Source organism: Lontra canadensis, unplaced genomic scaffold (genome assembly GCF_010015895.1).
Source record: "Lontra canadensis isolate GAN:19392208 unplaced genomic scaffold, GSC_riverotter_1.0 scaffold16, whole genome shotgun sequence".
Classification (NCBI taxonomy): domain Eukaryota; kingdom Metazoa; phylum Chordata; class Mammalia; order Carnivora; family Mustelidae; genus Lontra; species Lontra canadensis.
In genome coordinates, this window is record NW_022631010.1 from 26,428,854 (window position 1) to 26,443,049 (window position 14,196).

The following is a 14,196-nucleotide window of genomic DNA, read 5'->3' on the forward strand; positions in this document are numbered from 1 at the left end:
AGAGAGAGAGAGAGAGACATATAGACATATATGTCTCTCTCTCTCTCTATATATATATATATATGTCTATATATTCAAAGTGCTGAATGGAACAATCTGCAGCTAAGAATACTCTATCCAGGAAGGCTGTGACTCAGAACAGAATAAGAGATAAAGAGTTTCCCAGACAAAAACTAAAGGAGTTTGTGACCACTAAACCCACCCTGCAAGAAATATTAAAAGGGACTCTTTTTAAAAATTCTTTATTTAGGGGCACCTGGGTGGTTCAGTAGGTTAAAGCCTCTGCCTTCAACTCAGGTCATGATCCCAGGGTCTTGGGATCGAGCCCCGCATCGGGCTCTCTGCTCAGCAGGGAGCCTGCTTCTCCCTCTCTCTCTCTGCCTGCCTCTCTGCCTACTTGTGATCTGTCTGTCAAATAAATAAATAAAATCTTAAAAAAAAATTATTTATTTAAATTTAATTTGGTTAACATATACTGTATCATTAGTTATACCAGGGTAGAATTTAGTGATTCATCAGTTGCATATAACAGCCAGTGCTCACTATATCAAGTGCCGTCTTAAATGCCCATCACCCCGTTACTCATTCCCCCTACCCACCTCCCCTCCAGCAACCCTCAGTTTGTTTCCTAGATCAGTATCTCTTATAGTTTTCTTCCCCCACTCTATCTTCATTTTATATTTTTTCTTTCCCTTCCACTAAGTTTCTGTTTTGTTTCTTAAATGGCACATGTAAGTGAAATCATGTGGTGTTTGTCTTTATTTGACTGACCTTTTTTGCTTAGCATAGTACCCTCCAGTTCCATCAACATCACTGCAAATGGCAAGATTTCGTTCTTTTTGATGGCTGAGTAATATTCCATTGTGTGTGTGTGTGTGTGTGTGTGTGTGTGTGTGTGTACACACATTTCTTTATCCATTCATCTATTGATGGACACCTGGGCTCTTTCCATAGTTTGGCTGTTGTGGACACTGCTGCCATAAACATTGCAGCGCACGTGCCCCTTCAAATCACTATGTTTGTATCATTTGGATAAAAACATAGTAGTGCAATTGCTGGATTGTAGGGTAGTTCTATTTTTAACTTTAAAAGGGACTCTTTGAGTGCAAAGGAGAAACCAAATGTGACAAAGACAAAAAAGGATCAGAGAAAATCTCTAGACACAATGACAAAACAAGTAATAAAATGGCAATAAATATGTCTATCAATAATTACTCTGTATCGCGGCACCTGGGTGGCTCAGTCAGTTAAGCATCTGCCTTGGCCTCAGGTCATGAGCTCAGGGTTCTGGGATTGAGCCCTGCTTTGGGATCCCTGCTGAGCAGGGAGTCTGCTTCTCTCTCTCCCTCTGCCCCTCCCCCCACTCCTGCATGTTCTCTCTTTCTCTCTCTCTCTCAAATAAATAAATGAAAGCAATAATTACTCTGATTTTAAACACACCAAACACTCCAATCAAAACGTGCATGGTGCCAAAATGGATAAAAAAAGAGATCCATCTATATGCTGCTAACAAGAGACTCATTTTAGACTTAAAGACACTTGCAGATTGAAAGTGAGGGGGTGAAGAAACATCTAATAATACTTATCTTGGACAAAATAGATTTTAAAACAAAGATTGTAACAAGAGATAAAGAAGAACACTATATAAGCATAAAGGGGATTTCCAATAAGAAGATAAACAATTGTAAATACTTACACTCACAACATGGAAGCACCCAAGTATTTATTAAAAAATAACAAAGATAAAGGACCTAATTGATAACAATACAATAATAGTAGGTGACTTTAACATCCCACATACACCAATAGACAGATCATCTAAACAGAAAATCAGTAATGGGATAGTGGCTTTGAATGACACACTAGGCCAGAGGGACTTAACAGATATATTCAGAGCATTCCATCCTAAAACAGCAGAATACACATTCTTTTCTTTTTTTTTTTTAAGACTTTATTTATTTATTTGACAGACAGGGATCACAAGTAGGCAGAAAGGCAGGCAGAGAGAGAGGGGGAGGCAGGCTCCCCGCTGAGCAGACAGCTCGATGCAGGGCTTGATCCCAAGACCCTGAGATCATGACCTGAGCTGAAGGCAGAGGCTTAACCCACTGAGCCAACCAGGTGCCCCACATTCTTTTCAAGTGAACATGAAACATTCTCCAGAATAGATCACATATTAGGTCACAAAACAGGCCTCAATAAACACAAAAAACTGAAATCATACAATGCACTTTTTTTTTTTATCATAACTCTTTGAAACTAGAGATCACAAGAAAAACTTTGGAAAAATCACTGATACATGGAGGTTAAACAGCGTGCTATGAAACAATGAATGGGTCAACCAGGAAATAAAAGGAAAAATAAAACACAGAAACAAATGAAAATGAAAACACAACAGTACAAAACCTCTGGGATACAGCAAAGGCAGTCTTAAGAGGGAAGTATCTAACAATACAGACCTACATTAAGAAACAAAAATCTTGGGCGCCTGGGTGGCTCAGTGGGTTAAAGCCTCTGCCTTCAGCTCAGCTCATGATCTGGTCCTGGGATCGAGCCCCACATCGGGCTCTCTGCTCAGCAGGGAGCCTGCTTCCCCCTCTCTCTCTCTGCCTGCCTTTCTGACTAACTGTGATCTCTCTCTGTCAAATAAATAAATAAAATCTTTAAAAAAAAAAAAAAAGAAACAAAAATCTCAAATAAACAACCTAACTTTAAACCCAAAGAAGCTAAAGAAAGAACAAATGAAGCCTAAATCCAGCAAAAGGAAGGAAATAATAAAGATCACAGGAAAAATAAATTATATAGAAAATTTAAAAAATACTAGGACACAAACTGAGGGTTTCAGACAGGAAGGGTTCGGGAGCTGGGTTAACCAGGTGATGAGTATTAAGGAGAGCATGTGTGGTGATGAGCACTGGGTGCTATACCCAGTTAATTAACTGTTGAATACTACATTAAAAATTAATGATGTACTATATGTTGTCTCACTGAACATAATAAAAAACACAAAACAAAACACTAGGAGAGGTCAATGAAACCAAGAGCTCTCTCTTTGAAAAAATAAAACTGATAAACTTCTGGACAACCAAAAAGAAAAGACAAAGGACCCAAATAAAATCACAAATGACAGAGGAGAAATAACAACGAACATCACAGAAAGAAAACAATATTATAATATCATGGAAAGCTGTATGCCAACAAATTGGACAACCTAGAATAAATGGGTAAATTCCTAGAAACATATAAATTACCAAAATTGAAGCAGGAAAAATAGAAAACTTAAACAGACTGGTCACCAGCAAAGAATTGAGTCTGTAGTCAAAAATCTCTCAACAAAAATTTCTCAACAGGCCCAGACGGCTTTAGAGGCAAATTCTACCAAACATTTAAAGAAGAGTTCATACCTATTCTTCCCAAATCATTCCATAAAACATAAAAGGAAGAAAAACTTCCAAAACCAGGTAAAGATTCCACTAAACTTACTGTCTGACATCTTAGCCAGGCTGCAGTGTGGCTGCTGTTCTCTGAACTTCACCATGCTGCCCAAGGACAACAAGAAGAAAGATGCTGGGAAGTCAGCCAAAAAAGATAAAGACCCAATGAACAAATCCAGGAGTCGGGCCAGAAAAAAGGGGTCCAAAGACAAAGTTTGGGACAAGCTCAATAACATGGTCTTGCTTGAAAAAGTGACATGTGACAATCTCTGTAAGCAAGTTCCCAACTATAAGCTTATGACTCCTGCTGTTGTCTCTGGGAGACTGAAGATTCAAGGTTCCCTGGCCAGGGCAGTTGTTCGGGGGATCCTTCGTAAAGGACTCATTAAAATCTTGTTTCAAAGCACAGAACTCAAGTAATTTACACCAGAAATACCAAGGGTGGAGATGTCCCTGCTGCTGGCAAACATGCATGAACAGATCCCACCACCTGTACATTTTGGAAAATAAAACTTTATTAAATCCAAAGAATAAAAAGGACTCCACTAAAGAAGAGAACTAAAGGTCAATATGCGTGGTGAACATAGATGTAAAAATTCTCAATAAAAGACTAGCAAACAATACATTTAAAAAATCATTTATCATTATCAAGTAGGATTTATTCCTATGTTGCAAGGGTAGTATAATATTTTCAAATCAATGTGATATACCATATTAATACAAGAAAGGATAAAAAACATGATTTCAATAGGTACAGAAAGAGTATCTGACAAAATACAGTACGTTCATGATTAAAAACCCTCAACAAAGTAGGGTTAGAGGGAACAGACCTCAACACTATAAAGGCCCTATACAAAAAATTCACAGCTAATATCATCCTCAGTGGGGAAAAACTAAGAGCTTTTCCTTTACAGCCAAGAACAAGACAGGGATGTCCATTCTCCCCAGTGTTACTCAACATAGTACTACAAGTCCTAGCCATAGCAATCAAACGAAAACAAATAAAAGGCAATCAAATAAGCAAGGAGGAAATAAAATTTTCACTATCTGCAGATGACATGATACTCTATGTAGAAAACCCAAAAGACTCCAACAAAAAACTGCAAGAACTGATACATGAATTCAGTAGTCGTAGATACAAAATCAAAATACAGAAATCTGTTTCATTTCTATACATCAATAATGACGCAGCAGAAAGAGAAATTAAAGAATCCATCGCATTTATAACTGCACCAAAACCAGAAAGATACCTAGGAATAAACCTAACCAAAAATGTTTGAAGATGTGTATTGTGAAAACTATAAAACATTGATGAAAAAAACTGCAGATGACACAAAGAAATGGAAAGACATTCCATGCTCATGGATTGGAAGAGCAAATATTGTTAAAATGTCTATACTACTCAACCAACTACACACTTAATGCAATTCCTGTGAAAATACAATAGCATTTTTCACAGGAACTACAACAAACAATTCTAAAATTTATACGGAACCACAAAAGACCTCCAAATATCCAAAGAAACCTTGAAACAGAAAAGCAAAGCTGGAAGCATCACAATTCTAGGCCTCGACTTATATTACAAAGCTGTAGTGATCAAAACAGTATGGTACTGGCACAAAAATAAACACATAGATGAATTGAGAACCCAGAAATGACCCACAACTATATGGTCAATGAATCTTCAACAAAGCAGGAAAGAATAACCAATGGGAAGAAGACCACCATCTCTGCAACAAATGGTATTGGGAAAACTGGACAGCAACATGCAAAAAAATGAAACTGGATCACTTTCCTACACTACACACAAAAATAAATTCAAAATGGATTAAAGACCTAAATATGAGTCCTGAAACCATAAAAATCCAAGAGGAGAACAGAGAGTAAACTCTTTGACATAAGCCATAGAACTTCTTTCTAGATAGGTCTCCTGAGGCAAGGAAAAGAAAAGCAAAAATAAACTATTTGGACTTCATCAAAGTAAAAACTTTTGCACCAGGGAGAGCCCGACCCCAATGCCCCCCTAGAATGTGTCATCCCCTGCCCCATATATTCTTTCTCTCTGGTACATATTAACTCTTATTTTATCTCTTCATGTTCTATATGCTGTTTATTATTTGTTTTAAATAATATTACCTGTTTCCAGTTGGGAAAAAAAAAAAAAGGCAACCTACTGAATGGGAGATGTTTCACAAATGACATATCTGATAAAGGGTTAGTATCCAAAATTTATAAAGAGCTTATCAAATTCAACACCCAGAAAACAATCCAATTTAAAAAATGAGCAGAAGACATGAACAGACATTTTTGCAAAGAAGACAATACAGATGGCCAATAGATGGCCAACATGAAAAGATGTTTGACACCACTCATCATCAGGGAAATACAAATCACCACTACAATGAGGTATCACCTATACCTGTCAGAATGGCTTTACCTCAACAACTCAGGAAACAACAAATGTTGGCAAGGATGTGGAGAAAGGGGCACCTTCTTACACTGTTGGTGGGAATGCAAACTGGTGCAGCCACTCTGGAAAACTGTATAAAGGTTCCTCAAATTTAAAAATAGAATAACCCTACAATCTAGCAGTCACACTAGTAGGTATTTACACAAAGAATCCAAAAACACTAACTTGAAGGGGTACATGTACCCTGATATTTACAGCAGCATTATCAACAATAGCCAAACTATGGAAGGAGCCCAAGTGTCCATTGACTGATGAATGGATAAAGAAGATGTGATATCCATCCATCCGTCTGTCCGTCCGTCCGTCCGTCCGTCCATCCATCCATCCATCCATCCAATGGAGTACTACCCAGCCATAAAAAAGAATGAAATCTTATCACTGACAACAATATGGATGGAACCAGAGAATACAGTGCTAAGCAAAAATAACTCAATCAGAGAAAGACAAATACAGTATGATTTCACTCATATGTGGAATTTAAGAAACAAAATATATGAGCGAAAGGGGAAAGACAGAGAGAGAGATGTGAACCAAGAAACAGACTCTTAATTATAGAGAACATACTAATGGTTACCAGAGGGGAGGTGGGCAGGGGTGGGTTATGTAGGTGATGGAGATTAAGGAGTGCACTGGTTATGGTGAGTACCAGGTGATGTACGGAAGTGTCTAATCACTACATTGTACATCAGAAACTAATATTACACTGTATGTTAACTAAATGGAATTTAAACAAAAACATGTAAAAGGTACATAAGTAAAATCTCCGATTTTCTTCGCCACCCAGCCCTGCTCCTATAACTGGCCTCTGCATGCCAAAGTAAGAGAGCACCTAATCCTCTCCAGCATGATCCTGTGGACAGGTGAGCTCTGTAAACATTGGCTGTGAGGTCTTCTGGCCTACCCCTCTCTCTGAGGATGCAGCAACTCACCTTCCCCACCTACTTCCCAGGAAACCAATAGCTAACCTCCATTTTGCTGCTGATGGAAGGGGTCACTATTGGCTGTTACTTGTGGGAGTAGAGAAGGAGGCTTACAACACAGTGCCAGCACACCTGAGGGCCAGGTGCCACTCACCAGAATCTGATCGGGCACGGCGTACTTGGCGATCTTGGTGGCCACTGCAGATCTGAGCTCCTTCAACACCGTGTCTGTGTCACCTGTGTTGTCTTTCAACACGATGAAGGCAAATGCAACTGAAAGGAGTCAAAGGTTTGGGGTGTGTTCAACCACGAACCATCTCCCAAGGCAGAGCATTGTACACAGTCATCATATATCTTAGGGAACTATAAATCATGTATTGGTGACCTGTAACAGCCTCTTCCTTTAGCCCTAAAGATGCATTTCCATTTCATCCAAAGTGGAAAATGATTCTTTTTTTTTTTTCCCTTCTCAAAGTGGAAGCGATTCTAAGAGCTCTTATGAGCAGCCCAGCGAAGTCAACATGTAGATGAAAGCTCCCTTCAGCTCTGGTGTTGACTGGAAGGGGATGTCACCTTGGAGGTGTGACTTAACCTCTCCTGCTACACCTGTGCCTGTGAAGTAGCCCATAATGTGGGTTCACAGGAGACGTACTACCCAATCCTTTGACATGGTGCATGAGAACACAGCACGTGCCACTAATCCTATGGGTATGTGTCCAAAATGGTGGGCCCTAGCCACAGTAGCTATTTAAATGTAAATGAAATTAAGGTTAACATGTAGTTCCTGGGTGGCATGAGCCATCTGTAGCTTGTAGCTACTGTCCTGGACAGCGAGCTCCATCCTGGCTGGAAGCTTGGCTGGGCAGTGCTGACCAACCCATATTTTAGCAGAAACACTAGGTTTCGTTTGTCAACAGCCTACCATGTTCCAGAAAGGATTAACAGTGGTTCTCACAGGACTCTACATTTCTTTTCAATCCACCTGGGATAATCTTGCATATGTGAGACACGGAGATTGAATTCCATTGTTCCTCCACATAAGCCATCCCAGCAGCACTGTGAACAGCCTATCTTCCCTCAAGGACCTACAGTGCCCCTTGCATACATGAAGTCCCTACATACATTCAGCCTGTGTATACCTGCACCAATCCAATCCCATCTTAATTAATTCTCCCCATGGCACACACCACCTAACCTATTATGTAGTTTCCTCATTGCTTGTGTTTACTCCCTATTGTCTGTCTCTCCCCGCCACACCTTGACCCTCCAGCGTGTAAGCTCTATGAGGCAGGGACTTCTGTTCCTCGCCAAGTCTGGGTCCTAATCAGACAAGACCAGATGAGGAACTCTCCTCAGCCAGACCATGTGCAAACACAGGGAGTGGGAACAGAGAGGTAACTGACAGCTATTGCTGCTGTTCATGTATTATGAATGCATAGGTGCTCAAATGCATCAGAAATCAGAAAAATGTGTATCATCATAAGCATGATACAGACATTCTCCCCAGCAGCCTGATGGGCAGTAGAAGGCCTACTGATCCCAGAGTGACTTGGGCTGTGGCTTCTGCTAATGGGAATGCAAGCTGACCCAAGGCCTCTGAGTCTCACATGAGAGGACCTGTTTCTATCCCCTCCCTCCCTCCCCATCCCCTCCCTCCTTTCCTTCCTACCCCTCACTGCTCTCATGCATTCCAGTCTCCTGCTAAGGAAGAGGCCAGCCTCATGGACATATGCTTCCCAGGGAAAGTAAAAAATGAGTTTTCAAGTGTTCATACAGGACACCTGGGTGGGTCAATCTCTTAAGTGTCTGCCTTCTGCCCAGGTCATGATCCCAGGATTCTGGGATCAAGTCCTACACTGGGCTCCTTGCTCAGCAGGGAGCCTGCTTCTCCCACTGCCTGCCACTCCCACTACTTATGCTCTCAATCTCTCTCTCTTTCCTTCCCTCTTTCCCTCTGTCTCTCTGACAAGTAAATAAAGTTGTTTTTTAAAAAGTGTTTACATGAATATTAAATTTTACAGTGGGTCAATTTAGATAAGGTGTTTGAGTAGTTAATGGAACTGTAGCACACAAATGTGGCTCGAAGGCTGATGACCCTGGGGCATGCTGAAACAGAGGATGCCCCTGACAGCAAAAGGGCAAGAGCCCTTCCCCAGGGTGCTTGGCCAGGCAGTGTAGGATGGCCTGCCCAGCAGAGTGGCATATAGTCAGCAAGCATCCAGGTCACACCAGGCCAAGTGAGTGTAACCACCATGCACTGGGCATTACAATACTCAGGTGACCCTGCCCCTGCCCAGACCCACCCACTTAGACACTAGGAGACTTTAGAATAATGGGTGTCTTCCAATAAAGACTATTCTGGTTATCATTCAGTAGCTGCAGTGGGAACCACAGGTCAGATTCTTCCAAAAAGAATCCCAGAGCTGCACAAGGGCCCACACCAGGGCCTGTCTGCCAGCCCCCATGGCAGCTGCCCAGGGCACTGTGCCCAGGCACGTGCAAGGAGATGCTGTGAGCAGAACAGTGTATTTCATGGGCACCCTCCATAAATGAGCTGCCATGCACACGTGGACAGAGGAGGAAACTCCCAAGAAGAGCAGGGGCCCACTAGGTCCTAGCTCCTGTGGATGTGTGCCCTTAAAGGACAGCAGAACTAAGACATTTCAGAAATCTGACCCTTGTCTAACATACATGCTATCAAGTCCCCTCACCCAAAGTCTCTACCTGGGACAGAAGAAAGCAACAGCTTGATGCATACAAAACCCTGACCACCCATTCCCAGAGTCCATTCCTTTTACAAAGTGCCACAGTGTGTGTGACCAGGAATGAGGAGCACCTTTGGTGGGCGCTCACCTTCTCCTTTGATTTCATGGGGATAGCCAATGACAGCGGTCTCTGGCACAGCAGGATGGTTAGCCTATTTAGAACACAAGACAAAACATGCAGATGAACCAGCTGCCTGAGTTAGCATACAGGTCAATCCAAGGCCTCCTGGAGCTACCCAAACAAAGGAGGCCCAACTGTGCTCACCATCGCGTCCTCGATCTCTGCAGTCCCCAGCCTGTGGCCGCTGATGTTGATGACGTCGTCCATCCGCCCTGTGATCTGGTAGTAGCCTCCTTCTGTCCGGTATGCCCCATCACCAGTGAAGTAATGGCCTGCACCACAATGGGGTGCAGCGGTATTCAGAGGTATGCAGAGGTATTCAGCAGCAATACCTCTGAACCAGGACCGAGCAGGGCTCCCATCCGTACATGAGGGAAACACAGCAAGACACACACCCTGACCTCACTCTATGGAAGAAATCTCCAAAACCCCAGCTCTGTTGACTTCCTGCCTCTCCACCCTTCTGCCAACCCCTTGCAGAGACACTTTTCTAGATGGTACCATCTGGCTGTGTGCTAGAGAAAGGGCAGTGGCTCCGAATCGGCAGAGTTCTGACCATGTCACAGCTGCAAACATCTGAGGAGTAGATGATAGGCAAAGAGCACACCCAAGCATCCCCCAAAGTGAGGCTCATTCACAAACTTGAGAATGAAAATGAAGGGTTCCAACAGGCACAATGTGTATATAACCTTCCAGCCCAATGACATAAAGCAAACCAGGAAAAAAATAAAAAGTAAGCCAGAAGAAAACTTGCAGTTAGACATCAGGCCAGTTTTCTGGAATGGTTTCTTCATTCTTCCTTCCTAGTAGCCTAAGGTGTGGTGTGCACACTAAGGGGCGGGTGCTTCAGGCTCTGCATGCAGCCCCACTTAAACCCCAGGAACCCTGCCCACTCCAGAGACCAGGAGGCTCAGGGAGCTGAGGGGGAGGGGCAGGACTCCAAAGTGTTACCACACTACACTCAGTCATCATTACCTTAAAGACGTTTTCTGAGCCTATGATCCCCAGGGTGTGGAGAAACCATGATACAATCCATTTTAGCTGGCTCACCTGGGTAAGGCTTGAAGTAGGCCTCCATGAATCTCTTGTGGTCTCCATAGATGGTTCTTGCCATGCCTGGCCAGGGCTGGGACAGGCACAGAGCCCCAGAGACGTTACCGCCCTCCACGACCTTTCCCTGTGGACCCAGAGATCCATGTGTGAGAGAACGCGAAGATTCTGCTTGAGAAGCGAAGAAATAATAATGTTCTTCTGAGAAATGACAGATGAAGTACCAGAGAAATACGTGAAAACAGAAATGTAAAAAATGACAAGCGTGCCCCAAAAGGAACTGCCCTTCTCCTCTGCAAGAATCCAGCCTGAGATGGAGGTCCAGGAGTACCAGGGCTCACTCTACGCAGGGATTTCAAGTGTGTGTCCTTGAGGAGATGCTGCAGTGAATACTCACCCTTCTGCCACCCACCAGAGCTGGGCCTGTGTGACATGAGATAGTGGGCAGGGGACGCCAGGAAGGCATACAGGAGCACCAGGAGCTCAACAGGGCAAGCACACAGGAAGGGAATGCCTCCACCAGGCCTTACCTTCTCATCCATGAGCACTGGGACAATGCCAAAAAAGGGCCTCATTGCCATGCCAGGGAGGATCTCTGCTCCTTCTTCTGAGGGCCGTGGCGCAATGCAGATGCCACCCGTTTCTGCAGGGAAAATAGAGAAGAAGTGCACACTGGACCCAGGAACTACTGAGATGTTTATCTAGACATGCCATCAGGGGTCCGCAATGGACACACAAGTGCTGCCCCCAGGTGGGCGATGGGTGTTTATCTCTATTTGGCCCCCAGTGACAAAGATATCTTTCTGAGGCAAGACCAGACTCGGGTTCTGCGGAAATAAGATGTGGGCCCAAAGGGGAGGGGTCAGTCCCAGGAGCCGGGGCACTCCACAGAGACAGGTGCTGCCTCCCCTCATCCTCAGCTCTGCAGAAAAGAACAGAGTCCACCTGCTTGCACAGGAAGACAGAGGAAATGAACTGCTTCTGGGCCAGTGCTCCCCACCCCCACACTCTAAACAATGAAAAGCAATGCCCACAGTTCTGTTCTCAGGTATTTTCTTTGGCACTTCCCTCTGTCAGCCTGCATGGAAATGCCTCAGGAGACTCAGTTGCAGAAAGCCTCCATTCTGAGCCTTCCCAAATGGAGAATGGAGCTATTTGCACTGCCTCCCTTTCTGGCTTCTTGAAGAACAAGATCCCAGTTGGCTACATTTATTACATCAGTGGTGGTCTCTTGCCCTGAACATCCCAGTAAGTCAGATACCCCAGAGGACAGAGGGCAGAGAAAAACCAAATGGCACAGAAAAACAAAGGGCTTTCCCACTAAAATCTAAATTTAGACTCTGGTCCCTTACAGTCGGCCCATCTGCATCAGTTGTACTTGTTTTGGGCACGCGGGCCCAAAAGAAAAATGACCGTTTAGCTAAGCACCTACTACCTATCAGGCCTCGGACAACATACAGCAGTTCTATCACCTCCCTCCATCCTCATAGGGCCTCTAATGGAGCACACCCACTTCAAAATGAGGAACCCAAGGCTCAGAGACGTCATTACATATCCCCAGTTCTCCAGCTGGAATCCCTCAGCCTGGCTCTGCCTCTCACTCCAGACACTGGGATTTCCAACCACCACGTGTGCTGAGGGGCTGAGGCATTAGTGGTGTTGGATGGCAATTGCAGAGCCTCACTCACACTTGACCCTCCAAGACTCGGGCTCGGCCACATATTCTCACGTGCTATCATACACCGCGAAGTGATCCTGGCACCAGGTTCCGAAGGCATGCCCGGGCCCCTTCTCCTCCGGGACTCTCACCTGTTTGCCACCACGTGTCCACCAGCGTGCATCTGCTGTCCCCCACCACCTTGTGGAGCCACTCCCAAGCTTCAAAGTTGATCGGTTCTCCCACTGAAACCACACACAAAAGGAGAAACAATATAATAGACCTCAATAAACCTGAAACCAAAAAGGATAGGTTTCTATGGGAAAACAGCTCTGTAATTTCCCTAAAGGATGTAAGAGGAAACTTGAAAACACAGTGAGTTTCATCCCATTTGTGGTGCCAAAGAATAAAAAATTACCAGATATTTTCACCATCAGGTCAAAAATTTAAAAGTTGCCTAGAATGTGAGAGAAAGAAACCTTAAATAGCCTTAACCAACTGAACATCCCAGGCACCCCTCATTATTATTTTTTTTTTTTTTTTACTTTTTATTTTATTTTTTTATTTTCTGATTTTGGTCAGTAGCTTTCTATTTTTTTATTATGTTCAATTAGCTAACATAAAATACATCATTAGTTTTTGATGCAGTGTTCAATGATTCATTAGTTGTGTGTAACACCCTTATATGTAATTCCATGTATATGAACTGTCCAGAATAAGCAACTCTAGACAGACAGAAAGTTAGATTCATGGCTGCTTTAGAGCTGGGGTAGGGGAAAAGGGCAGTTGGAAGAGATGGGGAGCGACTGCTAACGGTTTCAGGGTTACCTTTAGGAGTGCTATAAACATGAAAAATGAGTAAGGGACAGGCAGGGCCAGGTAGGGAGAGAGAGGTAGGGGGCTACATGTTGGGCTTACCCAAAATCCCAGAAATGCTGAGGCGTGAGGAAACCAGAGATAAGGGAACAGAAGCAGATGACCACGTTTGCCTTAGATATCAGAGATGAGATATTCAAAGGAGAAGTAATCATCAGTGGTAAAATCAAAGATTTCAGTTCCCTGGTCGGTTTCCTATAAAACACTGACCATGAAAGACTGATTGGCAGCCCAATCAGAATCCCTCTCCCTCTAGAGAGCTTTTTTCTTTCCTTCCTGTTCTCACCTTCACTTAATACGCTTTCACTTCACTTCACAAAAGAAAAAAGAAAAAAAAAAGAGCAAAGTGAGAGAAACAGTACAGTACAGGAGCGTAATTTGGAATGCAGCTGGGAGAAACCGGAAGTGTCTGTTAACACATAGCAGCGCACACACCTGATACGACTACTTAGGAAACCGCGGTGGAAATCTACTATAGCTACACCTACGCTTATCTTATTCTCAAGAACATCACTCCTGGTGTATGACCTATAGAAAAGAAAGCAGATGTGCTCACACACGAGGAGGATCACCACAGTTAAAAACCAGAAGTGCCATTAAGAAGGGGACAGAGAAGTAAACCATCAGTGCCCACGAGAAACACAGCACCAGAGCACAAGAACGGAACCGCAGCGACCCTCAGCAGGGCTGCCCAGATAGTTGTGGCCCTGCTGATGCAGGAGCCGCATAGGCCGCCTGAACCCAGCTCTGCGAAGTTCAAGGACAAGCACATCAGTCCCTGCATGGCTTGGTCAAAAGGTGCGTGTGTGTGTGAGAGGAGGGGTGGTTACTGACTGGGAGGGGCCGTAAGAGAATGTTCTTCGGTCTGGAAATTTCTAAGGCTTAACCTAGGTGGCAGTTCTA

General features: G+C 43.6%; 1 protein-coding gene and 1 pseudogene across 2 annotated transcripts in view; one reads left to right on the top strand and one right to left on the bottom strand.

The window, feature by feature from the left end:
- Positions 1 to 14,196, bottom strand: part of ACSS1 (acyl-CoA synthetase short chain family member 1) — a 61,211-nt gene that overhangs the window by 2,557 nt on the left and 44,458 nt on the right. For both annotated transcript variants that reach the window (XM_032859349.1, XM_032859350.1), the window contains 6 exons: positions 12,570 to 12,662; positions 11,291 to 11,403; positions 10,761 to 10,887; positions 9,855 to 9,982; positions 9,678 to 9,741; positions 6,979 to 7,097 (listed from right to left, as the gene is read on the bottom strand). In XM_032859349.1, the coding sequence (XP_032715240.1) occupies positions 6,979 to 7,097; positions 9,678 to 9,741; positions 9,855 to 9,982; positions 10,761 to 10,887; positions 11,291 to 11,403; positions 12,570 to 12,662 (644 nt within the window). The remainder of the gene's footprint in view (positions 1 to 6,978; positions 7,098 to 9,677; positions 9,742 to 9,854; positions 9,983 to 10,760; positions 10,888 to 11,290; positions 11,404 to 12,569; positions 12,663 to 14,196) is intronic.
- LOC116868705 lies at positions 3,537 to 3,910 on the top strand (annotated as a pseudogene).